Raw genomic sequence first — 26,975 nt, forward strand, 5'->3', positions numbered from 1 at the left:
CGTTAAGGTAAGCGTGAATCTCATGGTACCAAGGGGATTGGGAACCAACCAAGATACAAACACGGTTTGAATCCTCATTCGCATAGGCGGGTGTGAGGAGCTGCTCCACTAAAAACTCATACTGTGTAGCTGCTTGGGGAATTTCCAAGAGCGAGCCTATAGTAGCCATAGCATCTGCTGCTTTGTTCTGTATTCGAGGCACTTGTGTAAACTGAAGCTTTGTAAAATGTTGGGTTAGCTGATCAACTAGCTCTTTGTAGGGTAATAGCTTTTCATCTTTGGTTTGATATTCATTTAGGGCTTGCTTGATGATGAGCTGAGAATCGCCAAAGATTTGTAGCTCAACAATGTTCCATTCTACAGCTATCTTTAATCCTGCTATGAGGGCCTCATATTCAGCTATATTGTTGGTGCTAGGGAATTGTAGCTTGAAGGCTTTTGGAATGTAATCTCCTTGAGGTGTGACCAACAATATTCCTGCCCCTGATCCATGAGATGTGTATGAGCCATCAAAATAAAGTTTCCATGGGGGTTGTTCTTCAATTAGACAGATATGCTCATCTGGAAATTCTGTGATCAACGGATAAGCATCTATTAGAGGTGCATCAGCTAGGTGATCTGCTATAGCTTGCCCTTTGATTGCCTTTCTATCCACATACTGGATGTCAAATTCACTAAGGAGCATAACCCATTTGGCCAAACGGCCTGTAAGTGTTGTTCTAGAGAGCATATACTTGAGAGGGTCAATCTTGGAGACTAGTTGGATGGTATGACTTAGCATGTAATGGCGAAGCTTTTGAGTTGAGAAGACAACTGCCAAACAAGCTTTTTCCATAGGAGTGTAATTGAGTTCATAACCAACTAGGGTTCTACTGATGTAGTAGATGGCTCTTTCTCTTTTGTAGTCATCAAGCTGTGCTAGAAGTGCCCCTAGAGCAGTAGGTGTTGCTGATATGTACAAAATTAGGGGACGACCAGGAATTGGTGGAACCAAGATAGGGGGATTGATGAGATACTGCTTGAGATGGTTGAAGCTGCGCTGACATAAAGGATCCCAATTGAAGTTCTCATCCTTCTTTAGTAAATGTGAAAATGGTGTACACTTATCTGCAAGCTGGGAGATGAAGCGCCGAACAGATTGGAGCTTTCCTTGAAGAGAGCGAAGTTGTCGCAGTGTCTGGGGAGGAGGCATGTCTAAGATAGCCTTGACCTTCTTGGGGTCGATCTCTATACCTCGTTTAGAAACTATGAAGCCTAGAAGCTTGCCAGATGTGACCCCAAAGACACATTTCTTGGGATTCAGCATGAGATGATATTTGGCTAACCTATCAAAGACTTTCTCCAAGTCAGCAAGATGATCCATGAAGGTATGAGACTTGACCAAGATATCATCCACATAATCCTCCAAAATGCTATGGATGAGATCATGAAAAATGGCTGTCATAGCTCTTTGATAGGTAGCCCCAGCATTCTTTAGGCCAAAAGGCATCATGTTGTAGCAAAAGGTTCCCCAAGGGGTAGTGAATGCTGTCTTATGCTGATCCTCTTCTGCAATCTTGATTTGATTATACCCAGAAAATCCATCCATGAGGGACAAAATTTCATGTCCAGCTGTAAGATCTACAATCATATCTATGTTGGGCAAGGGAAAATCATCTTTTGGACAAGCTTTGTTAAGATCTCTAAAATCAGTGCAGATTCTGATGTCACCGGAAGGTTTAGTGACAGGGACCATGTTGGAGATCCACTCTGAGTAGTCAATAGGTCGGATAACCTTAGCAACTAACATTCTTTCTAATTCAGCTTTGACCAATAATGCCACCTTGGGGTGCATTTTTCTAAGCTTTTGTCTGACGGGCTTGATCTTTGGATCAACTGCAAGATGATGAACTACAAGCTTTGGATCAAGTCCTGGCATGTCCTGATATGACCATGCAAATCGGCCAATATTCTCTCTTAAGACCTCAAAGAGGAGGTCAGCTTGGTCTTGTGATAGGGATGCAGCAATGTGAACAAGTCTGGGGATCTCTGAAGAACCAATGTTGACTTCTCGAGTATCCTCAATTAGAATAGAAGACACCTCTGGTCGATTATCTTGAGGAGGCAATGCTAAATCCTCATGTTCTTCTTGTGGCTCTGGATTTTCTTGCTGAGGGGTTCTCTTCGTTGCCTTAGCTAGTCTCAGATTCACCTTAGTTCCAGTTTTGGGTGTATCGGAACTAGGTTGGGGATTTTCTCCAAAATACCCCTTGGGATCTAGCTTGTAGATATAGGCAGAATCTGGCTTTGTTTTCTTGTGAGGAGTTTCAGCTCCCATGAATCTTAGAAGTGCCTCCTCTGATGTGAACTCATCGATGTGTATGACACTTGGTTGGTCCCAATCTATGAGTTGTGGATGGGCGAGTGGTAGGTCAATGAGGTGGATGGATAGTTCTTGGAGAACAGAGTCTCCGAGGGAGATTTGGTCTAGGATATCGTCGTAGGCTCTCTTTTCAACTTCCTCAGGAATGTCTTCAATTTCAACAAGGTCGCGGTGAATGTTTGAAAAAGCGTGACCGTTCTCATTGGTGCCCCCAGTTGTGGGTATGCCAAAGCCAAGACCTGACTTCGATTCCCACTTGTGTGCGTCGATGGGGCACTGCATGCCTCTTTCTTCTGGTCCTAGACCACCACCTTGATAGTTCCATTTGTTAGTGATGAGCTTATGTTCTTGGGGATACTTTTGGCTAAAGTGATCAAGGCGTGCTTGATTTCTTTGAGGTGCATCCTTATGTAACCATTTGTTGATATCTGGAGTGAGCTCCTCATGAAGAGGGATTTTCGAGGATACAAAGGTTGTTGGGCCAACCTGTTTGTATCGAGGAGGTGGAATTTCCTTAGCTTTGTGATATGTCGGTCGTCCATGGGCATGTGGATCAAGTGGGAGTGCCCCGACAGCAAATGCATCTGACAGACTATACTCTCCACAACCTTTGTTATTGATCTTCACGGTAGACAGGGTAGAGGCGAGGATGGTTTCTGGGTCATTATAAGTGTGGGATGAGCTGGCGATGGATGTGCCGATATCAATTCCAGGGCAATGGTTTGTATATGAGGCTTCAACCGCATTGCAGTAAGCAAAGGGTTCTGGATCGGCATGGATGGTTACCTCAGTGCCTTGATGCGGAAATTTGACGCACTGATGGTAAGTGGATGGAACGGCTTTCATGGCATGAATCCATGGGCGACCAAGGAGGATGTTGAATGGTAGGTTTAGATCAATAACATGGCAGAGTGTCTCTTGGATGACTGGCCCAACCTTGATTGGCAGCAAAATAGTTCCTTCTGTGGTTCTTTCCAAGTTGTCATAAGCTTTGATGGTGATAACCTCACTGATGATATCTGCCTCAGTATACCCAGCTTGTTTTATGAATTTTAGGGTGCAAATATTCAAGGCTGATCCATTATCTATCATTACTCTTTTCACAGCAAAGTTGGATACCATGATGGCTATGCGAAGCGGAAGGGTGTGATCTGGCTCGACCACGGGTATGTCGGTGGGTTTGAACGATAGGGCACATGAGGATGAGAGGTGTCCAACAAGATTACGAAAATCAGTAGCATTGATATCAGAAGGGACACGGGATTCTATGAGAGCACTGTCAAGGATGTTCTTGTACACAGGACTAGTGCGAAGAAGGTCTAAAATGGAGATTTGGGCTGGCATGTTCCCAAGGTGTTCCAAGATATTGTACTGACTTTTTGATGGAGCTGATGGTGTTGGTGTAACAGGTGGGCCTGCGATGTTAAATCGCGCTCTTCGAGTGGTGACTGCACACTCATTGTTTGGTCCTTGGATGTTGATAACATTGACGGAAGGCCCTTTCTCGGATATACAACCTATAAGGCTACCATAGTCTATATAGGATGAAGTGTGGTCATTGTTCTTCCCATGCTGTTGGTTTGGCTGACGGTTGTTGGTGTTGTTGTTGTTGGTTTGGATAGGTGCTTTTCCAAGATTTTGGTTGTGGTGTGGAGGAAAAGCATTTTGATAGATTTGTAAGCCTGCATTGGGAGAGGTTTGGGCACCAACAGTGATTTCCTTCCGATCAATGAGGTCCTGCACATAGTCTTTTAGTTTCATGCATCTGAGGGTAGTGTGACCTTTTACCCTATGAAATTTGCAGTACTCATTATCTTTGTACCATGCAGCTTTGGATTGGCTTGGGTCAATTTGCTGGGTAGGGGGAAATTTGATGAGGTTTTCTTTGACTAATTTCTCAAAAATGACATCCAATGGTTCACCAAGGGGTGTATAGTTTCTAGGTGTAGGTTGGAATCTAGGCTTTTGTCCTGCAGCTACAGTGATGGCATTAGCTTGATTGCTAGACCCTTGGAAGTTGGGTCTTGGATTGTGGTTTTGATAGCTTTGGTTATTCTGTTGTTGGTAGTTGATAGCTTGTTGATTTTTTGGTTGATATGGTGGGTTGGACTGGTTGTGAGAAGGACCAACAATATTCACATGTCTGGTGTCAGTGACGCCATCTGTTGCAACGTGCTTGTTTTTGTTCCAATACCTAGACTTGTCATTGGAATGTGATTGATTTTGGTTGGCTTCCTTGTAAAGCTTGACCACACCATCTTTAATGAGTCCTTGCTCAAGGATCATTCCTTTCTCTTTGATATCTTTGTAGGTTTGCAAACAGTTCATGGTCATGTGGTGAGCCAAGCTAGGATGGGCATTATCAATAAACATTTTCACAACATGGCGTTCTGGCAAGGTGCAGGATATGCGGGTGGTAAGGGTTTGCCATCTTTGCAGGTATTCGGCAAGGCTTTCTCCACCTTTTTGCTTGGTGTGGACAAGATCAACTATTGATAGCTCTGTTTCAACAAGATGGGCATATTGGGCTACAAATGCCTCAGATAATTCAGCAAAGTTTTTAATTGTGCCATAGGGGAGTCTATAAAACCATTCAAGAGCTGGTCCAGCTAAGCTTTTGGGAAAAAGGCGCAAGAGGAAGACATCATTGTATGCTACATCCTGGCAGTGCATGTAAAATTCTTTGATATGTGTGACAGGGTCTCCTTTTCCTCTGAATTTGTCAAATTTGGGTACCTCAAAGTGTTTGGGAAATGGTGTCATGGTAATGGCTCTGTCAAATGGGTAAGGACACACATTCTCAAACTTGAATGTCTTCGGATCATTCCCTTCTTGGATGGCTTTTAGAGCTATCTTCATTTGCTCCCATTCTGAATTGATAGGTGATGGCTGGGGTGCCCCCAATGTAGGAGTGCCTTGAGGTAGGTATGTACTGGATGGGGCCACTGAATATGGATGGCTATGAGGGATTTGCTGATAGGGATTGTACATTGTTTGGGCAGCTGCATGGTGGATGACAGGTTGTTGAGGGGGAGGTGGCGCATATTGCTGCATGTGCTGTGAGGCTTGCTGTTGATATGGGATTGGAGGTTGGGATTGAGGAACATAAGCTGGCTGTGGGATAAATGGATTGCTTTGTGGAGGTAAGGTATAAGATGGTTGAGAGGCTTGGGGAAAGGATCGGGGGGCTTGTGGGGTTTGACCAATATATGTGGGTTGTGCCCCCATTTGGGATGGTATCTGCAAATAATTGGTGGCTGGCTGGGGTGGTGGATTACCTCCTAGAAGTGGCATTGAAAAGTAGTTGGTAATTGGAGGTAATGGATTAGTTGGTGGTGGAGGTGGTGGGAATTGAAAGCTTGGGAATGGAACTGATGGGGTTTGATAGCTTTGTGGTTGGATTTGGAAGCTTGGTAGAGTGGTGGCAGGGGCTGGGGTCACTTGGGAGCTTGGTAGAAAATTGGTAGTAGCTTGTGGGATTTGATAGCTTTGTGGAGTGAGGGTAGTAGCTTGTAGATTTGTGGCTAATGGTATTGAGCTCCCAAGACCTAATGGAAATGATGGGATTGTGTGTTGGGCTGCAGTGAACAAGCTGGGGGTGATGAAAGGTTGATTACTTGGCCCCATGGGTGGCATCCCTGTTGTATATTGCTGAGGTTGGCCAAAGATGCTAGCACTGATTTGGGAGATGGGTGGATTTGGAAGGCTGGGTTGGGGAGCAGCAGCAGCAATAGTGAAGGGGGTGAACGGTGAGCTGTTTTGGGTAAAGGGGGTTTGGAGCGGAGAGGTATGAACCAAGGATGGAGTGGTGGTGGCTGGGTTGGCTTGCGGCATGGAGATTTCAACTTGGGTGGATGATGGTATGTTTGGGTCTGTTGGATCATATGGATTGGCTGGAGGCTCTTCTTTTGGCATATATTGAGGATAATTTGGATCATAAGAGCCTATGGGTGGTGGTAGCTGCCCAAACAATGGGTGAGATGGATCTGATAATGGAGGGGGTCTTCCAAAGTCAAAGGTTCCCACATTTTCCCTTCGAAAATTAGCCATGATTGTCTCTTTGTTTTTGTCTATAATGGCATTTACCAATACTGCATTTCCTGGTTGGTTCATGAAAGCTTCAATGTCAGTACGTGATGGCATAGCTTTCTCTGCGCTGAAGGATGGCTGAGTGCTCAAGGGGGGTGAGGCTGTTTGATCCAAATGATAGGGCTCCATTGTTTCTTTCTTCTTGGCTAAGCGAGTGACGGGTGGCATGAAAAATGCTCCTAGGGATGAGATGCAATAATGCTAATGGATGCAAAAGGGGGAAGGCTTCTCTATGCAAATGATTTCCTAGGTTAAGGCAAAGCTATACGACAAAACCTAAGGAGGATTGGGTTGGAGATTCTAACTTCAAAGATATGTTGTCAAAGCACAAAAGGTCTACTTTCCTATGTGTAAGCTTGGTGGTGATTGTGTCAACTTAAGGATAGACTGATGATCCTTTAGGAAGAACACGAGATTGACCACTTGTGGATCCCAACCTTTAGCTCAAGGTGATGAGGGATAACAAGTGACAAAGCTGGATCACCCTAGACAAAGCTCTGTCAAAGGGATAACCTTGGTGAGATTGATGGATTTGGAAGATTTTAGGAGTGGCAAACTTTTGGCAAAAGTGACAACAATTTTTAAGGCTTGGATGTGAGGTTTTGATTGCTGGCTAGAGGGTTTGACGAAGATCAGACATGAGGAAAGCTAATTAATTTTTAAATGATGATGTCATCGGGAATTTTTCAGAAAATAAAAATACTTTATTTTCTAAAGGATTTTTAGGTGTCTACATGAATATTCAGGACCTAGCTTGAAAAGAATAGATAATATCAATTGCTCATCATCTTTAGTATTACCACAATTAGAAAGCTCCAATCTAATGGAATTAAACTTGGAAAAAAAGTCTTGAATATAGTCAAAATCACATGAATCACATGAACTTAGACCTATAAGCTCATTCTCCAATTTGAATTTTCTTATTCTATTAGGTTTACCAAAGATTCCTTCCAATGTTGTCTAGGCATCATGAGGATGTGTGCAGGATGCAATATGATATAGCAAATCATTGGAGATGGTAGATCTAAGAGAGCCAAGTGCTTTATCCCTTCTATCAAACCATTTCCTTCTTTCTGCAACACCTGTAGCTAGTTCTAGATCTTGTCCAAGAATCACTCTAGCCAATCCAATACTCATCGACTGATTAGAAACTGCTTGTTTCCATTCATGATAGTTATATGGAGTGAGCAATGGAACTTTTGAAAAATCCATAATGAAATCAAATGATGACTGAAATCAATTGATAACTCCTTCAAAATATTGATTCAATTAAGAAAATTGAAATCCAAGTATTCACCAAGTGCAAATATAGCAAAAAAGACCTGTTTTTGAGAGTGATATGTCCACTCCAAATCACCGAAATCTGATTACAGATCTAGAAAGTAGAGAAAAATTCATGCACTTTCAAAAAAAATTGCACCTGAAAATGTTACCGGATGTGCCCAAACAAAGTCTTGAAAGTTGCAAAAAAAGGATTTGCGATTTTCAAAAAAATTCAGAGATAGAGATCCAAAATCACCTACACCATTGTGTAGATTGTGAAATTCTACCCCAAAACAAAAGAAATGCTCGGAAAAAGGAGTCCGTATGAGAAAGATATCGCTGTTTGAAAATCGCCTCTGAAATTTTTTTTTTTAAATTGCCGCTACCATACCTTCAAAAATCGAATGGCTTTAGATTTGGCCCCAGATGTCCGATTTAATTGAAACAAAATTTCGATTTAGGGGTTTTTGGACCTCGTCTATATGATGCCAACCTCTGATTTGCACCAACAAGCTCCAATTTTAACCTACAATAGAAGGTCACAAAATAGGACTCTTGAAATCTCCTCCAAATTGTGATGTTCAAATTGCCAAATGCTACACCAATAAGGAGTCAAGCTAAGACTGCACTTCTTGAGAAGAAGTTTTCACACTGTGAGAGCTCTGATACCATGTTAGAGTTTTAGGTGACTCTATAACACTCCTAGGATCAAATGAAAGACCAAGATAACTTCCACAAGAGATTGGCAAGACAATTGCATGAAGATGCAAGAATGCTATTATTGATAATGGACTTGATTGACATCCAATGGATTGATTTGTAATGTACATAATAGGCCTCCTTATATAGGAGAGGCAATAAGAGACAATGAAAAGGAGAAGATAAGCTATCACCCACACAAGGTGGAATCACATGTCCACGAAAGGTGGATCATCCTCCATTATGCAATGAAGTATGTGCAATGATGAGGATGATAATGTGATAAGTGCACTAAAGGTGGAATGAGATAACAACTATGACCACCTAGAGTGGAATTCTCCTATACCATGTGTTTAATTGAGGTGCAAACTCCCAAGTGTCTCAATCACAAACTACTATGCAATGCATTATCCTAAGTAAGCTTAAGTAAGTGTAATTAGTGAATATTTAATTACACCAACACATTTCAAGTTGTTAGAGTAGATTTTGCTTTAAAATAGTTTAGTTTATGTGGATGGTTACTTGTTGACTCAAATGAATCTGGGCCACTAGCTTCTTACAGATTATAAGAATTGCCTTGCGTGGTAAGTTGATGATCAAAACCCATACCTTCAATTGATATGAAATCTTTAGTTTGCATGTACTTGATGGTACTAAAGGTGAAACATTGATTTGAAAATCTTTAGTATCTACCATAAAAGCTTGCACTAGGTGGGTGGAGTTACTGGCAAGATTGCACCTAGTAGAGTCCAAGTCCATCAATATTTCCTTGCATTCATTGTTAGGGGTAAAGTAGTAGCAGAAATTAAGTCTAAGTTAGAGTTGAAAACCAAACTATATTTTTCATTGCAAAGTGTAAAGCCAGATCATTAGAGTCAGGTTGACAAGTCTTGAGTGAACTAACGTAAGTCTCTTTGATGGTCCAACAAATCACATCATTTCCACTAAGTGAGTATCCACAGTAAAAGAACCTTGAAGTCGCCTTGTGATCTTACTTTGTAGGCTTAGCACAAGAAGTGACTTCATAAAAAAAGAGTTGAATATTTGGCGTTTCACTTCGAAACATTGAGTGTCTGGTTTTGAATGTTGTGGTGGAACAAAACTCACATCAACAAGTCCCAGTTGGGACATTACATTCTACATCTAAAATCCAACTTTTCTTGGTCAAGATGCTGCTTCCAAATAATATAATCTACTTCCATCTAAACTTTTGCTAGCAATTCCAAAGATGAATTCATCTTTGCCAAACCATGAGCATATGTTGAATGATAAAATTTTCTATTCCAAACTGTTAGGAGCTATAGAAACAATTTTACCTAGGATTTTCCCATGATTTCCAAGGTAGAAGCAATTAAAAAATGTAAGGTAAAGTTAGGATGTCTCATACAAACTGGCAAAATTTTGAAATCCTTCTTTCAACAAGTGAAGTCTAAAACCAAGGTTTGCAAAAAGAAAATGGCTTGTCCTAGAAGCTTGAGCTATTTACCATAGTTTCATCTCTATCTACTTTGCAAGAGAAAACTACCATAAAAATGTTGTGCACTAGGATGTATCTCCATAATACCATATGGTAGTGGTTTCCATATCCACTTGTAGATGATCTTTATTTGAAACCTCTAACCTTCAGACAATAGTGAATTAAAAAAAGTTATTAGAGATGATATATGCATAGTTTTATGTTTAGGTTATTTTTAATCCTTGTTTACAATTTACTTATTGTGTCATTTTAAAATTGGTGGCATGACTCTTATATTACATCTTTGAAAGGGGAATGCTTTCTATTTTATATTACCCATGGTTCCAGATATGACATTATCACTTCTTAGACCCATCTCTGTGACACAAATATTTAACCCATGATGCCTTATGGGTTGGAATGTTTAGGGCCTCTTGATCATTCGCACGTCTAGAGAGTTCATACTATAATTCTCAAGCATTTAATAATTTAGTTTCCAACCTTTTTGAATGGATAATTTTGTTGGGCTTGTTTTCTTCTCTCATAGACCGAGGCTCAATGATTATTTAGGTTCAGGTCATTAGTGGTGGTAGGACTTCCATATCCAAGGATGTTGTTGGTATGTTGAGGTCAATTTCTATAGATGAACTTGCCCTTCTTAGATCCTTATTTGAAGCCTCTCATGTTCACACAATATGTGAAATGAAAGGGTTATTAGAGATGCAATATAATAGCATTATATTTAGGTTGGATATCCTCCTCTACAACCTCTCAATAATAATACAGCTATTTGCATTGATCCCTTTTTGTATGTTGATATGAAAAGAGAATATTGTGTGAAAACAGGTGGTTTTCTTTTGGTTGGAAGATTTTCATTGCAAAAGAAAATGTGGGTGAAGAACAGTACTAATTTTTCCATGGTGTCTGAAGGGGGCCTTTTCTTCTTTAACCTCCTTTCAAGTTCTATTCCTTGTTGCCTTTTTTGGTTAGCTGACATTTGTTTTATGAGTCCTTTGGCAGGCTTTAAATAAAGTGTAAACACATTTCCACTGTAAATTTTCTGTCAGTTGATCATATGCTCCATTTCTGATACAGCAATGTAGGTATCCTGGTACTTCAGATTATCTTGAAATATTTTTTATTCATTCTTTGTTGATATGCAAATGACTATTCCCTACCAAATTTGAATTACGAAATGTGTAGAGTTGTATGTATTTTTGATTTCTTATAAACACCGATTAGAGAACTCTATTTCCATTATTTTCAAGGATGCTTTACCTTTAGCATGAGGTAGTCAACAAGTGTATTTCATAATGGACTGGAGGCAGTGCTTACTATTATATAATGTGTAAACACATTTGTACTGTAAATTTTCTGTCAGCTGACCATTTGCTTGATTTCTGCTACCACAGTTTAGGTATCCTGGTATTTTACATTATCTTGAAATGTTTTTATTCATTCTTTGTCAATATTTGCAAATGACTATATGTCCCCGCCAAATTTGTTTTACAAAATGTGTAGAGTTATATGTTAACATAAATTTGTTTTTTGATTATGTAAGAAGAATACTTTTAATCAAATATATTGAGGTTAATTATGAAGAAAGTTGTTGAACGAACTAGCTAATTAATGACCTCTTGCCATTTGCCTTGGAAAGGTATATGTATGGCACACCAGCCATCCCAGAAGTATCTCCTGAAATCACTTCTAAAATTAAAGATGATTTGAGAATGCTCAAGGGAAATGATGACTGGGATGCTGCTGTCGAACTCCTCCTGAAAGCAGGTGACTCCACTGCTAAGAATGTGCAGCGCAACGATTGGTATCGCATACGACGTGGTCTTGAAATAATTGAGGTAATTATTATAATCCTTTTCACCTTTCTTTGGATCAAGATGCTATATTCTAATGGAATTTTTTGATGGTCCATAAAACATCTGCACGGGCAGATTGCAAGCATATAACCTACTGGTACATTAGGACTTGAGATATTTATATTTTTTTGTATTAGTGTTGATATTTATTATTTGTAAGAATCTGCTTATTTCCTTTTGTGACAGGCTGCTGGGGTTCCTCGAAGTTCATTTTCCGTACCATATGACATTTTTAAAGCAAAAGAAACCTCGGCTACAATAGTTTCTTCTTGCAACAGCACCCATCCAGAGGATGAAACTGCTAAAAGTTGCCTTACACAGTTGGACTATGAATTTCTTTGTTTTTACCTTTCTGTTGAAAGAAAAGAGCTTTATAAAAAAATTGATCAGCGGTGTGAGGAGATGCTCATAGGTAACTGCCATGGCTAAGTACCTGTCACAAAATTTCAATGCTGAAAATTATATAAGATCATGATGGTTTGGTTTCTTGAAATTCGTAATTTTTTGTGGTAGTTGGAAGGGAAGTTTTCTAAAATGCATGAGTCCAAAATGAAGGGAAAATAATAATCAATTTCAATGTCAAACTCTCTTAGTGTCAGTTATAAAATATAAATAAATAAGATATGTTTGGTCAATTGATGACATAGTTACACCATCTTGGGGGACGGTGGAACAAAGGGACAAGTTTTTGGGATGAGGGGATAGAGGGGCCTTAAATTGGGGATGGCGGGGGGACAGTGGTGAGGGACAAGGGGGTTGTATATACCATACATATGGTACTTAAAATGCTAGTTCTGAAAAGATGTATTGCTGTAGAAGATATAAAGAAGTAAACGAGTAAATAATCAAACATTGCATTGAATTGGAACCTCAAACATTGAACATTGAACATAAACAATCGAATCAACAAATATTCAACACTAGGATGTCCCCCCATCCTTGGTGGAGGTGCTAGAATGTGGTGGCACCATTGGGAACGAGGGGATGGAGTTACCAAGTCTCCGGTGGGTCCCCGCCTCCGAGACGTGGGGCAAAAAGGGGGGGATGTGTCTCCGTGTCACTATGATTGATGTAGAAACAAAAACTTCTGGGAAGGTTGGAGAGGCAGTTGGAAATAAAAATATTTACTATTTACCAAAATTAATCATTCTAAATTAAAGAAAGAAGAAAATTATGTTAATGTCTACAAATAACCAGGGTAGGCAAATGAGTCTTAAAAATGAAATCATTGACTTTTGAGAAAGAAACAAAAGGAAAATATCATATTAGTTTTTGCCAATGATAGGTCAATGGACTGTGAGAGTACATCTGGTTAAAATAAATTAGTAGGGAAGGAGGACCTGCCAAGAAACTAACTGGACACAAAAATATGAAACCTAAAGCAAAGGGACAAAGGAAGAGCAGGTAACAAAAAGTGGTTAAAACTCCTAAACCATATGATCTAAGAACAAATATTCAAGTGAGTGAATGATGCCTGAATGCAGCATTAAGCCACAAAAGATAAAAATGTGCAATCAAGAGTGAAAAATAACCTATAAATTATGATTAAAAATTATTTGATACAAATATATAATGTCAAAGATGGGAGTACCTTGTCTAAGCAGCTTTATATTTTAGGCAAGAGCAAACTGATGTTTTGTTTGCAGGAGGTAACGAACTTTTGGCAGAAGCCTCTTGGCTGTTGGATATGGGAGTGCTTCCTAACACAAGAATGGCATCACGTGCAATTGGCTACCGTCAAGTATGTTCTTGCTCATATTTGTCAAAAATTTTAATTTTAGATAAATTGATATATTTTCTATTCTTCAAATAAGTACATGCGTTATAATTGGGTCAATCCCACATTATGTAAGGAGCCATGTTGGCTCACTGTAGAATTATGCTGAAAAGTTTTGATTGCTTTTGCAAAATTCTTTGTTTTTGGGATGTATGCATTTTTAAATTTTCAGATTATATAAAAGCTCGAACAAATAACATGAAATGAAATAACTGATAAGGGTTGACAACATAGAATTAAAATTGCAACTATAATGGAGACTACTATTACAATTAAAAACTTGAAGACAAGTAATGAATTTATGGAACCTGGATATGTCTAGGCATTTGATATATATAGCAACATAATCATGTAAATTTTCCATGCCAAACTCCAAATATGGCAGCCAATGGAATAGACGTTGCCAGCAGATGCAACATTGCTGCTGTAGAAAACCAAAACTCATCTCTATTAGGGAGAGTGCTGCTCCTCACAAACTCCGCAATACTTAGAACTGGCCGTCCAATGATGAATAATCTCTAGCAGACTGTAACGACTAATTGTAGCTTGTAATTATCTTCAAAGCAACAGTAAATTTGGACAGAAATGAAGGCAAGAGAATGGCGTCCAAACCAGGATTGAACAACAACAGATAATAGGCAGAATTTGGTATACTTTAGAACCAAATTGACAAGCCTATACTGCCAAATAATCTTCAGAAATCAGGGGACAATTCACTATATCTTTCAATAGCTCAAAGTGCAAAATAGATGGAGGAATCAGTCCTCTCAAACAGCTAATGCTGAAACCCTCAAGAGCTCTCAAAAATCATAAAATGCAAATTGATAAGAGATGTTTTGATTTTGTCATGAAGGTGATATAAAATATTAAAATAAAACTTGGCTTCTCATTCACACTCAATGCCCAATAGCTTCATGAGAAAACTTTTCACTGAAATGCACTTTGCATTATACATAGGCACATAATTGAATAATAAAATTTATTAACCCCCTTCGCCTCCAAAAATAACCTTTTCATCAATATCATGATATTCTGACACACAAGGTCGTTGTTGCTTGTGCCCAAGATTTAAAACTTTCCAACCCAGGTTCCAACGAGCGATGACACTAAAGTGGCCAATATACAATACCAGCAAAAATAGCAACCTTAGCGAATTTAATTAAACAATAAGCATAATTCACTCATCTTGCAAAAATGATTGAAGAAACATTTAATCAAAATTTGATAGCACATAAGCGATCTTGATGAAGAAAGATGACAAATAAACTTGACAGGGTGACTTACTAAACATAGACGCTCCCTCCAAGATTTCTTGGAGCCCAAACCAGAAGCCAAAAATAAAATAAAAACAAGAGAGCCATTCGACTCCTCTAACTTATCTAAACTCATCAAAACCTTATGTTGACTTACTATGAAAAGTAAGTCCCTCAAAACGGAGCCAAAAATCACCATTGGCTATTGGAGAGCCTAGTAACTTCACTGCAAGGTCCTCTAAACACCAATATCAACCTACAAGGACGCAATGATAGATTGAATCCGTTAAATCTGTCACAACTCAAAAAATGGGGACATTACAGTCCGCCCTCCCTAAGATTGCTTGTCTCCAAGTAATCTTGGAGCAAAAACAAACATCATAGTCCACTCGGATCCTGAGGGTAAAACTGTATAATATCCCTATTGTGCACAATTGACTCCTTTAACATCAACACCCAAATAACCAACATCAATAAAATAATCTTCTGGAAAATAATTGTAGGCACTAATGGAGTAGACATCTAATGGGAACTCAACCTAACTGAAGGACCAGCTGTGTCAACATTTGAGCTCCAACATAACTGACACTCACATCTAGTTGCATTGTGGAGATAGTAACAACCATAAGGGCTTGTGACACAACCACCATCTCCATCCTCTGCTGAGCTGTCTTGGATGTGATCTAACTTGTAGCAGGTGATCCCATCTGCAAAAGACAGTGCTAACACATCCCATAAAGGATGGTACGAAACTAGTGCCAATCTATATATGTGTGAAACCAAGTCCTCTACATGTGTGTCAAAATAATAGTGATGAGCACTTCTCACTGTGTAATTGTGGTAAAATGCTCCAATCTCTGTCAAAGGCTCATCAACACCAAAAGGGGAATCAAGAGATGGCTCCAATCTCAGATTTTGAACAATTGGTCGAGCAGGATCCTGTGTAACCCTCTAAGCAAACCCAATCACAAAATCCCTATGGGGAAGCATTGCAGTCAAAGTGTCTACAATCTTTCGCACCAAATGTTGAATATTGCGAGAACCTTGGATGAGAGTACCTTGAAGAGCTCTGTATGGTCCCTCCTGCAATTCTAGACTCTCAATTAGAAACTCCATAGATGATTTTGTGCGGTAGAAATTATATGAAGAAGCATCAACCTGCTCCCTCGCAATCTACAACTAATCTCTCTGAAATTGTGGCACTACAGTCTATTGCTATCTGCTATATGAGATGAAGTAACAAGATTGTTTCTAGAGGGGAACATCTCGACATGAGAATCAACCTCCCAACCAGATGATAGTCGACATGTGTCTAGTGAAGATGGAGTGGTGTCATGAATTGTCACACAACTCATTGCTGAATCCTCTACATCACAATGGCTATCAAAAATATGTCCTGGATCACCTATCAATGGACTAACTTCTGGAGAACCTGATACAACAAGAAATTCTCTACAATCCTCCACTGATGCACTCATCTCATTTGTAGCTACTGCACTCATCTCGAGGATGGATTTAATTGCATCCTCATCACATCCATAATCCCTATCTGTGGAAGTCAACTCACTGCCAACTAACACTATATGTAGCTGAACTAGACCTATGGCTGGTGTACATTGTACTACATGCTCCAACTCCACGGTAACCTCATTTAAACATGAATATGACTCGTGGAGGGCCAACTGAGTACACTGCAAAGAGTCCACAGTCACCTCAAGCTAATGGGTGAGCTCGTCAACCTACTTTCCCCTCAAGGCATCATAACATACTTGGTATATTATTGATCTGCTAACAATTGTAAATAATTATGTCTCTTAATCCTAATAGCCTCTCGGAGAGCATGAAGTTCCTCATGGGAAAGACCACCATCATGATGCTCATCTATTACAGGAGCACTACAACCATAGGTAGCCAACATCTGTCGAGCAACATCAAAGTCTTATTTAGTTGTTGCAATCATGCTATCGCTAACCTTCAACTACCCAATCAAATGACAAGGTAACTTTAACCACTGACTTTTGCTCATGTCCTTCGACTCAAACTCGACACTGTGATAGGAAACTATATCTGCATCACTCACCTCATAACACATAAGATCATGTGTGCTATCACCCTCGCTCACATCAACAACCGAGGTATTGTTATTGGGTACCTCAATGAATGACTCACTTGAATAAGTAGAAGCTGCTACAATCTCAATCTCCTTGCATGCTTCCACTTCCCATATAACTGCGAGTACCTATGAGTCACGATCGTAGGACTTGTCATCAGCCAATGAGTCCTCTGAAGTATTTGCTAAATATGAAGTATTTAATAAATAAAATTAAATAGAAGAGATAATATTTTAGAAAGTATGTTACCTTTCTAAAGAGGATTTAGTAATAAATGATAATAAACACAAAATAAATAAGTAGTATAATATAGAATAATATAAGTTAACTAAATCTAATGAAAAGTCAAGAGATATGTAATGAAGAGATGTGACTCTTTGAAATTAGATATAAAAGGGAGGAGAGTTCATTTTAAAAAAGAAGACTAAAGAGGAGAAGATAAGAGTTAAAGAAGGATTAAAGGAAGAGGAAAGGAATGAGAAGAAAATAAGGAAGTGACTTTTTCAAATGGTTGCAATAATGAAAGGATGTGATTCTCTGAAAGGGTTGTAATCATGAATGGTTGTGACCCTTCAAAAAAATTGTAATTATGAAGGTTTGTGACTTTTTGCAAGGAATGTGATTATGAATGGTTGTGAGTTTTCGACAGGATTATGGATATGAAGAGCTGTGGCTTTTCAGAAGGACATAGATGGCAAATAAAACAAGATTAATAAATAAGTATTGAACAAGAAAGAAGAAGAAGAACTATATCAAAAGTAGAAAATAGAACAAGGTAACAGAAGAGATATAATCGCATACCTCTTTGGCATATATTTAACGTGAGAAGAAAGTCAACTCTAAAAGGTGGTAAAAGGTATGTTACATAATGAAAGTTTTCTTTATATATGTGTGTGTGTGTGTTTTTTTATTTATATAAATTCTATTTCAAATATATGTTCATTCAAAAAGACTTTTAAATGTTTATGTATATTTAATAATGGAAATTCACAAAATGATTTTTAATGATTATATTCTATAGGGACTACACTCATCTCTATATGAATGGCTACATGCTAGCGTAGGGTTTGAGGTCCTTTCTATATGTATGGCTAAGATGGGATACATGGAATTTCATAATGCTAGTGCAAGAGTTTAGTACAACCTCGTATAAATAGCTATCGTGCCAGTGCAAGAGATTAGAATAACTCTATATGAATGGCTAGATGAGATAGTAGTGTTGGTATAAGAGATTAGAATAATCTTCATTTGATTGACACTATGGAGATTGATATGGTCCCTATAATGTTGGTATGAGAGATTTTTGTAATCTCCATCTGACTGACATGACTAAGACTAGTATAATCCCCATGTGCTAGAATTTTTTAATGATGTCAACATATGCATGTGATTGGCCTTGGATAGAGGATGTCCTGTCAAAGAAGAGTCTTAAGGGGTTTACTCCAAAGGCGAAAGTAGAATAAGTAAAGGTTAGGAAACCCCATCTGGAGACATTTTTAAGGTTGGGGTTATGATAGAGGGTAGAATACTATAATTAGACTTGTTATTGTTTAATTCTAACATTTATTTTGCAAGTATTACTTCTCCCAAACTAACCCTAATAGAGGGGACATTACACGATCTAAAAGAATTCGACTGTAGCTATAATTAACATTAACAAGAGAAACGTACTTTCATACTCACACCTCCTCTCAAGTACATTGTGCCCTTTGATGGAAATGCATAACGCTGGCTTAACAGATATTATTCACCTTCTCTAATGTTATAATTCATGGCCTTTCATAACTGATGTCTATTAGTTTGTAATCAACCAAATAGTAATATTGCTTAATGACTTGATTGGTCTTTGATGATTAATGTTTATCATTGACAGCTTCCATACTTCACCCATTGATATGGGATGAATCGATTAATTAATTGTTGCTTACAGTGACTAATTGATAATTACTATTTATTAGTGTTGATCAATATTGTTAATCGGTGATAGCATTGGATAAAGTTTGTAGTTACTGTCATTTCACTGCCTTCCATCAATAGGTAACCAATATATGCCTTATCTGAGACATAATCGATCTTTGAAACACTGGTATTACCAATGAAAATATTAGTTGCTGTTCTTTAAATGACATCGCTGGTGACTAGATCTTATCTTCTCTTGAGATGGAGTAACCACGTCAGCTGCTGTATTTAATCTCTTTCTGAACGGTATTACTTGATTACCTTCTTAAATGGTATTTCCCATAGTAAGGTCACATACATGCAATTCTATCGGCTTTGTCAGACTGCATACAAAATAATTTAAGAATCCTTTGAAGTATTCATGTGAAAAATCATTATCTTATGTTATTTTATCTATCAGTTCAGAGTTGTTCTTTGTGGACTGTTAATACTTTTGATGCCTTTTGCAGGCAATGGACTACTTGATTGACTGTAGACAAGCAGGAGGTGAAAGTTCTGTGGAGAATTTCTTTGCATTTCTTTCTGGGTTTCAGAAAGCGTCCAGGTCTGATAATGGTTTGAGTACCAATGTTGAAATACTTGCAACTATTCTAATAAAAGAGAATCTTAGAACTCATGCAAAAGAATCCACCTATGGAAACATTAAAATATACAAATCGATAAAAAAATTTAAGATTCATTCTACAATAGTGCATCTACTTCTGCATGTCTACTGAACTCTTAATTTTAGTGTTCTATTGATTTACTTTTGAGTTCCTTTGATCTACTTTGGTCATCCATGGACATTAGTAGAATGCTGACTGTTGTTCTTTATAATGATGATTGTGTTTCAGACAGATTGTTTATTTATTTATTTTGAGTTTACCTCGATGATCTATGATACAGCTTGTGACCATCTTTTTATTTTCTTTGGAATTATTGTTTCCCTGATAAGTTGCTGACCTGGTCAAATATCTTTATGTCTCCATTTCCAAATTCTTACATCTTGTATGGTAAAATGCTAAAAAATAGAAACATAAATCCAGCCAGCTTCAACACATTCATATTTTAAATCCTAAGTTGCCGGTTCGGATTCGGGTTCAAAATTCATTCAATTTTTTTTGAGTAAGGTTTGGATACATTTTGGATTCGTCTGTACAAGAATACACACACACACACACACATATGTAAATAAGTCCATACACCACTGTGCGAATTTTAAAGCAACATAGCAAAATACACCACCATATCAATGTTTCAGTTGAAAAACAATAATGTTAACATTAATAATCAGCCATTACGATCAAATATCATAAAAAGCCATCAAGCGGATCATCATCATTCTGCTGTTGCAAATTAGAATCACAAAAAGAAATGCTATAGGCCCATTTAAGGCCAATGTTGTGAGTCTGCCATATTGTAAGCTTCACACATTAATTGTCATACTCAATGATTCAAAGACAGCAGCGTTGGATTAGACTGGATGAAGCCAAGAAAGCAGGCTTTGGATCCAGATTTAACCACAGTAAAGATCTCTTTACATTTTGTTTAATCCATAGTTTTCTATACATGTTAGCCTACATGCACAACATAGATTCCATAATAGATGTGTGACACTTTTATACATCCTGATTCTTCTCATGTAGCATTTAGTTCAAATTAAACATGATTAGTAATTTGAGTCCAATCACGTGCTTGAGTCTAATTTTGACATTATTAACTTTTTGAAAAAGTAAACAAAGAGGTGTTTTTTGACCAAATCATCTGAAATTCTGTCTGGGTTCCTATGCTGGAATCCATGGTCACTCAAAAGTTGTTTGAATTTTGCCAGGGTTTCTTTGCAAGAATTACCTACAAAATTTGGTCTCTGTGACAGACTTTTGACAGAATCTTACAAGGACCAAACTTTTGAGAGAATTGAACCAGGAATTTTTAGGTTGAAGACAGTATCTAGTAACTTAGTTTAAATTAATGTCAGAAAATTCCTAACAAAGAGGGCTGTGTTGGTCCCAAGCATTATCCCAAAAAAGAGAGCAATTGCCCTTACTACAATGCTACTTAGGCCAGCTTTAATTAATCCATTACCCAAATTCGAAGTTCTCCAAATTTTAAGATCCTCTTTCAAGGGTTAACATCGCAGGGATAAATGAAAGATAATCCAGATGCAAGTACTTAAGCAAAAAACTTCTTCACATAATGAATGTTTCCCCATAGATTTTATCCTAATTGACCAAATGCCATTTCTTCTTATTTGAATTTCTGTCCCAAAAAAATTGCTGCTTATAGGATCCAAAGCATGTAGAATGCGTTTTTGTATCACAAAGGCTTAAATTAATTTAGTGTGAGAATCTGACTTATGGTTCTAGGAAAGACAGTATGGCCAGCCAAAGAAAAATATCTGTGTACAATGATTAAAATGACACTGAACATAATTTACCATAACATTCTAATCTCTTTACCTTATGTAAAAATAGGAGAATTAGGGATTCTTAAATACCTGAAAGGTGTAGAAGCAGTTTTAAAAGTGAAGACATTAGCAATTTCATCACAAATAACTTTCTGCCACTGATGAAATGTAGGCCAATCTATGGATTGACCAACAATGAATCGCAAATGACACCTTCAAAGAAAGCCTCAAGCCAAGAAATATGGATTTCAATCAATGATGATCCAATCATATCTAGTGCCAACAACATAATAGCAGATCCATCAGGGATAACAAACGGATCACATATACATTGAGAGCAATAAAAATGCTCTTTTCTTAAAAAAATAATGGCAGCATCTTCAATAATGAAAGATCCAGCCTGCTTGCCAGACTGGGCACGTCTTCAAAGTTCAAACTCTCGCATAAATATCTATCAAAGGTTCATCCAACAAAAGATCAGCAATGTCCTGAGCAATCAGCAATTACCAGACTTTCCTTGAATAGCCTTTGCATGTGACCAACTTTTGCCGCTTCAAAGGGTTTTGCTATCACTGTAGCCAGTGATCCCTTCTTTGCCACCTTTTTCCAAGAGCAGTGCCTAGATGCCACACATTCAGAATCTGCACCAAAGGCACATGTATACTTGGCCTTGCTTGATGACTAGATATCAATTTTGCAGGCTCTTCTGATGGTAATCTCTTTATTTCTCGAGCCCTCCAACCATATTGATCATCCAATAAAATCAACATTATTTTAGTAGAAAATAATTTGATTTTATCTTCTTTTAAGTCAGGTGACTTACCATATTCTTGAAAGTTAACACCTTTAAACACTTCCTAGTTTCTGTAGCTAGAAGCATCATTTTTATACAATTTATATATGAAACATATGATATGGTTGATAATGTCATGGATCTAATTTTTGATGTTGTAATAACCCTGGCTTGGCTATAACTATGATGAATGCTAATCTTAGTCAATAATCAAGTCTTTTCCATTTTGTCAAACACTACACAACCAACTTTAATATCAATGCTAACTCTATCATCTGATAAATAGGCAATTATTGAACTTGCAAGGCAACTTGAAGAGAGGATATTATATTGCCGATTTTTCCACTAATGTAAATACTAACACCTTTTGAAACCCTACACTCAACTCTTAATATGTATATTCAAAGTATGCATTCATCTGCTGCAACATTACTAGAACAATCACATACAATAATAAAACTATTTCTAATTGGGAATTTTAATCACAGCCTGTACCTTATTAAGCCAAAGAATATTTACAAAATATGTACTTGTATAAATCAGCAATCGACTAATTTGCAGAATGGCGACTTGATTAGGATCACTATGAGCAACCCAAATCTGCAGCAATCAATCACCAATGCCAGTAATAAGGGTCAGCAGTTCCAGCTCCAAATGCCAATGTAATTGGTGTTAATTTCAGCAGCCCCTTCATGCCACCAAATCAGGCACTCATGACAGGAATAATGCTGACCGGTATTCAGCCAAACTGACACCCTAAATCTGATGCAATTAGGCGCCCATCCAAGCTAATGTGACGCCAAAGTTACAGGTTTCCTCATGCCAAAACTGATGCAAATATCCTCAATCCTCTTCTTGTAGTATCAAAATGCTGCTCCCCAGGATATAGTCGGCAGCGACAAATGCGCAGATCAAATCGCTATAATGTAAATACAATTTGATATAATAAATTCCAATGAATCTCTTCACAATCTGCAGACAATCTTCAGCAAGCAAATTCTCCTTAAATCAGACAATTACCATAGAACAAATCCATCCTTTAGACACAGTTAAAACAGTAAGGAGTGATGGCAGATTGCTATACAACAGCAGCAATTTGCAATACAATCTTTAGAACCACTTTCAGCTTCAGACCCTTATACCTCAGCAAGGGAACAAACTTCAGAAACTCAGAAAAGCCACAAAGGCAACAAAAACAAATAAATATTTAAGCGTGCATTTCTCAACAAATGGTCTTGTATTTATAACCTCCAAATTCCCTTTTGTTGCCAAAATGTAACTTCACTCAAGAAGCTTCACCACACAACATTAATTAGAAGCTTCCATTAGATTCTATCACTTGGCTTAACTAATTAATAAATGACACTTTTTAGTGACAATTGAATACTCAAGTGAGATTATAAAGTTAGATTATAACTTTATAATAAGCCATTTAATAATTAATAATAATTTGGCCGCTAATTATATAATAACTCCCAAAATACTCATCATTTAAATATGTTGTCTGAAATAGGAGTCATACATCATGTGACCAAATGCACTTTTTAAAAATAGAAAGGGTCCATCTCAATCAACACCCAACCTACCACAAATAGTAAGTACACCAAAATTAAACCCAAACGAAGTCCAATATGAGCCAAACGAAGACCAACCTATAGCTTACTGAAATGTGGAGAGGACAAGACCCTCTCAAGTCAAGCTACTACCTCAAAAGATCCTCTATCCACAATAATTAGCCTACAAGAATCACAATAATAGGCTAATCTCTGAAACTCCAATGCTGGCAAAAATGTGGACATTACAGTCCTCCCTCCCTGAGATTGATTGTCAAGCAATCCACAATATAGTGAACTCCAACTTCCACTTGGATCCCAAATGAAAAAGTACGTGGCATCCCTGTCAACAGTAAACCAACTGCATGCCAATATCATCAAGTCCATCAACATCGCCTGCAATATAGCACCCAACACCTGTGTTGATGATGCGAAAGGCAGGGCATCACCAAAAGATAAGTCTATAGGAGATCTCAACATACTCTTCTTCCCCGTAGCCACCCATATAATATATATTGGATTGGAATTGTGATCATCACCAACAATCCCAGGAAAAGATGTAGCTACAAGAGAACTATATGCACTCATGCCAACTGTACTTGTAACTACATCCTCATCAGAATCCGTGGCTACAAGAACATCACCAACTGTGGCTATAGAAAATTGAATCATGTTTACATATGGTGAAAATTGAATCGAACTCCACTCAAATAGGTGATTAACATCAATCTCAAACAACTGATTGTCATAAGACAATGTTGCATCTATGTCGAACATAGGATTGTCCATGAAGTGAACATCAACACTGTGTTGATCGATAGTATAACATGACTTTGTCACTACATCACTCACCTCATCATCAATACCAAGTGTATTATCATCAGAGCACACATCTACAACTACATGCATACTGCTAAACTCCTTGTTGGATGGCTCAACCCACACAGAAGCGGTTGTTGATATGACAATATCCTCACATGCTCCTACTCCCACTATCATTGCGTTGCCATCAAATGCACAATTCTGGGAACTCATGTCAACAACTATATCATCTAACTCAACTTGACATGAATTCCCATCACATTCCATATTCACTGTGTCCAACTCACGCAGTGTTTCATAAGAAATGTCCCGCACATTTGTGGCCAACATTGTATCATCACATTTTACTCTTCGAAAAAGTGATATCATGCTTTGTTCAAATCTTGGATTCAAAATCAGTTGGGTCATCTGTTTGTGATTTTGATTCATCTCATTCACTAGCATATCCAACTGTCTCACAATACCTTGCATCTCATATTCTCCATCCCTAGGCGGAGAAGTATGCCCTCTATGGGTATAATGAATACCAAACCTCTTCTCACCATCCATAACTCTAACAACCGAATCTCCAAAATAAAGCACTAATCAATCTGATAACTAAGCCCAATTCCTGCAGGCTGATAGGAAATCGATCTGATACCACTGTAATAACCCTGGCCTGACTATAACTATGATGAATGCTAATCTTAGTCAATAATCAAGTCTTTGCCATTTTGTCAAACACTTCACAACCAACTTTAATATCAATGCTAACTCTATCGGTAGATAAAGAGGCAATTATTGAACTTGCAATCAACTTGAAGATAACAGCTCTTGAAACCCTACACTCAACTCTTAATATGTATATTCAAAGTATGCATTCATCTGCTGCAACATTACTAGAACAATCACATACAACAATAAAACTATTTCTGATTGGGAATTTTAATCACAGCCTGTATCTTATTAAGCCAAAGAATATTTACAAAATATGAACCTGTATAAATCAGCAATCAACTGATTTGTAGAATGGCGACTTGAATAGGATCACTATGAGCAACCCAAATCTGCAACAATCAGTCACCAATGCCAGTAATAAGGCTCAGCAGTTCCAGCTCCAAATGCTTGTGTAATTGGCGCTAATTTCAGCAGCCCCCTTATGTCACCAAATCAGGCACTTATGACAGGAATAACGCTGATCAGTATTCAGCCAAACTGACACCCTAAATCTGATGCAATTAGGTGCCCATCCAAGCTAATGTGACGCCAAAGTTGCAAGTTTCCTCATGCCAAAGACTGATGCAAATACCCTCAATCCTCTTATTGTACTATCAAAACGCTGCTCCCTAGGATATGGCCAGCGGCGACAAACGCCCAAACTAAATCACTATAATGCAAATACAATTTGATTTAATAAATTCCAACGAATCTCTTCACAATCTGCAGACAATCTCCAGCAAGCAAACTCTCCTTAAATCAGACAGTTACCATAGAACAAGTCCCTCCTTTAGATAGTTGAAACAGTAAGGAGTGATGGTAGATTGCTATACAACAGAAACAATTTGCAATACAATCTTTAGAATCACTTTCAGCTTCAGACCCTTATACCTCAGCAAGGGGACAAACTTCAGAAACTCAGAAAAGCCACAAAGGCAACAAAAGCAAATAAATATTCAAGCGTGCTTTTCTCAACAAATGGGCTTGTATTTATAACCTTCAAATTCCCTTTTATTGCCAAAATGTAATTTCACTCAAAAAGCTTCACCACACAACATTAATTAGAAGCTTCCTTTAGATTCTCTCACTTGACTTGGCTTAACTAATTAATAAATGACACTTTCCAATGACAACTGAACAGTCAAGTGAAATTATAAAGTTAGATTATAACTTTATAATAAGCCATTTAATAATTAATAATAATTTGGCCACTAAAAATATAATAACTTCCAAAATACTCATCATTTAATTATGCCATCTGAAATAGGAGTCATACCTATTATTTCTCCATGTGACCAAATGCACTTTTTAAAAATAGAAACGGTTCACCTCAATCAACACCCAACTTACCACATATAGTAAGTACACCAAAATTAAGCCCAAACAGAGTCCAATCTGAGCCAAATGAAGACCAACCTGTAGCTTACTGAAATGTGGATAAGACAAGACCCTCCCAAGCCAAGCCATTGCCTCAAAAGCTCCTCTATCCACAATAATTAGCTTGTGAGGATCACAATAATAAGCTAATCTCTGAAACTCCAATGCTAGCAAAAGTGGGGACATTACAAATGTCATTAGGACTCTTGCAGCCATTACGTCCTCTACCACAACCATTACATATTTTGCAAAAAGATCTTCTATTCACCACATCAATGCTGACATACATATCATGGAAATGCATAACAATAGATGCATACATTACCTCAACTAGTAAGCAGTCATTTTCATCCTCATGGAGTGATCTGTAGGATCTAAAGTGCAGCAGTAGAATGATCATACGAGCGACGTAAACTCATGAGACTCTAGTTTCCACAATGGAAACCTACAACTTTTTTTCTAGGAAGATGATGAATTCATTGTAATCATCCTCTAGCATATGCTT

The 26,975-nt window shown here is 37.9% G+C and overlaps 1 protein-coding gene across 3 annotated transcripts in view; it reads left to right on the plus strand.

Moving 5' to 3' along the window:
• Positions 1–26,975, plus strand: part of IPT9 (isopentenyltransferase 9) — a 107,275-nt gene that overhangs the window by 56,985 nt on the left and 23,315 nt on the right. For all 3 annotated transcript variants that reach the window (XR_016354218.1, XM_089793563.1, XM_089793562.1), the window contains exons 5-8: positions 11,527–11,725; positions 11,930–12,155; positions 13,390–13,484; positions 19,293–19,387. Coding sequence is in view for 2 of the 3 variants with exons in the window: in XM_089793563.1 (XP_089649689.1) it covers positions 11,527–11,725; positions 11,930–12,155; positions 13,390–13,484; positions 19,293–19,387 (615 nt within the window). In the remaining variant the exon portion in view is untranslated. The remainder of the gene's footprint in view (positions 1–11,526; positions 11,726–11,929; positions 12,156–13,389; positions 13,485–19,292; positions 19,388–26,975) is intronic.

Source organism: Cupressus sempervirens, chromosome 7 (genome assembly GCF_028749045.1).
Source record: "Cupressus sempervirens isolate cs-2001-9-10 chromosome 7, ASM2874904v1, whole genome shotgun sequence".
Taxonomy (NCBI): Eukaryota; Viridiplantae; Streptophyta; class Pinopsida; order Cupressales; family Cupressaceae; genus Cupressus; species Cupressus sempervirens.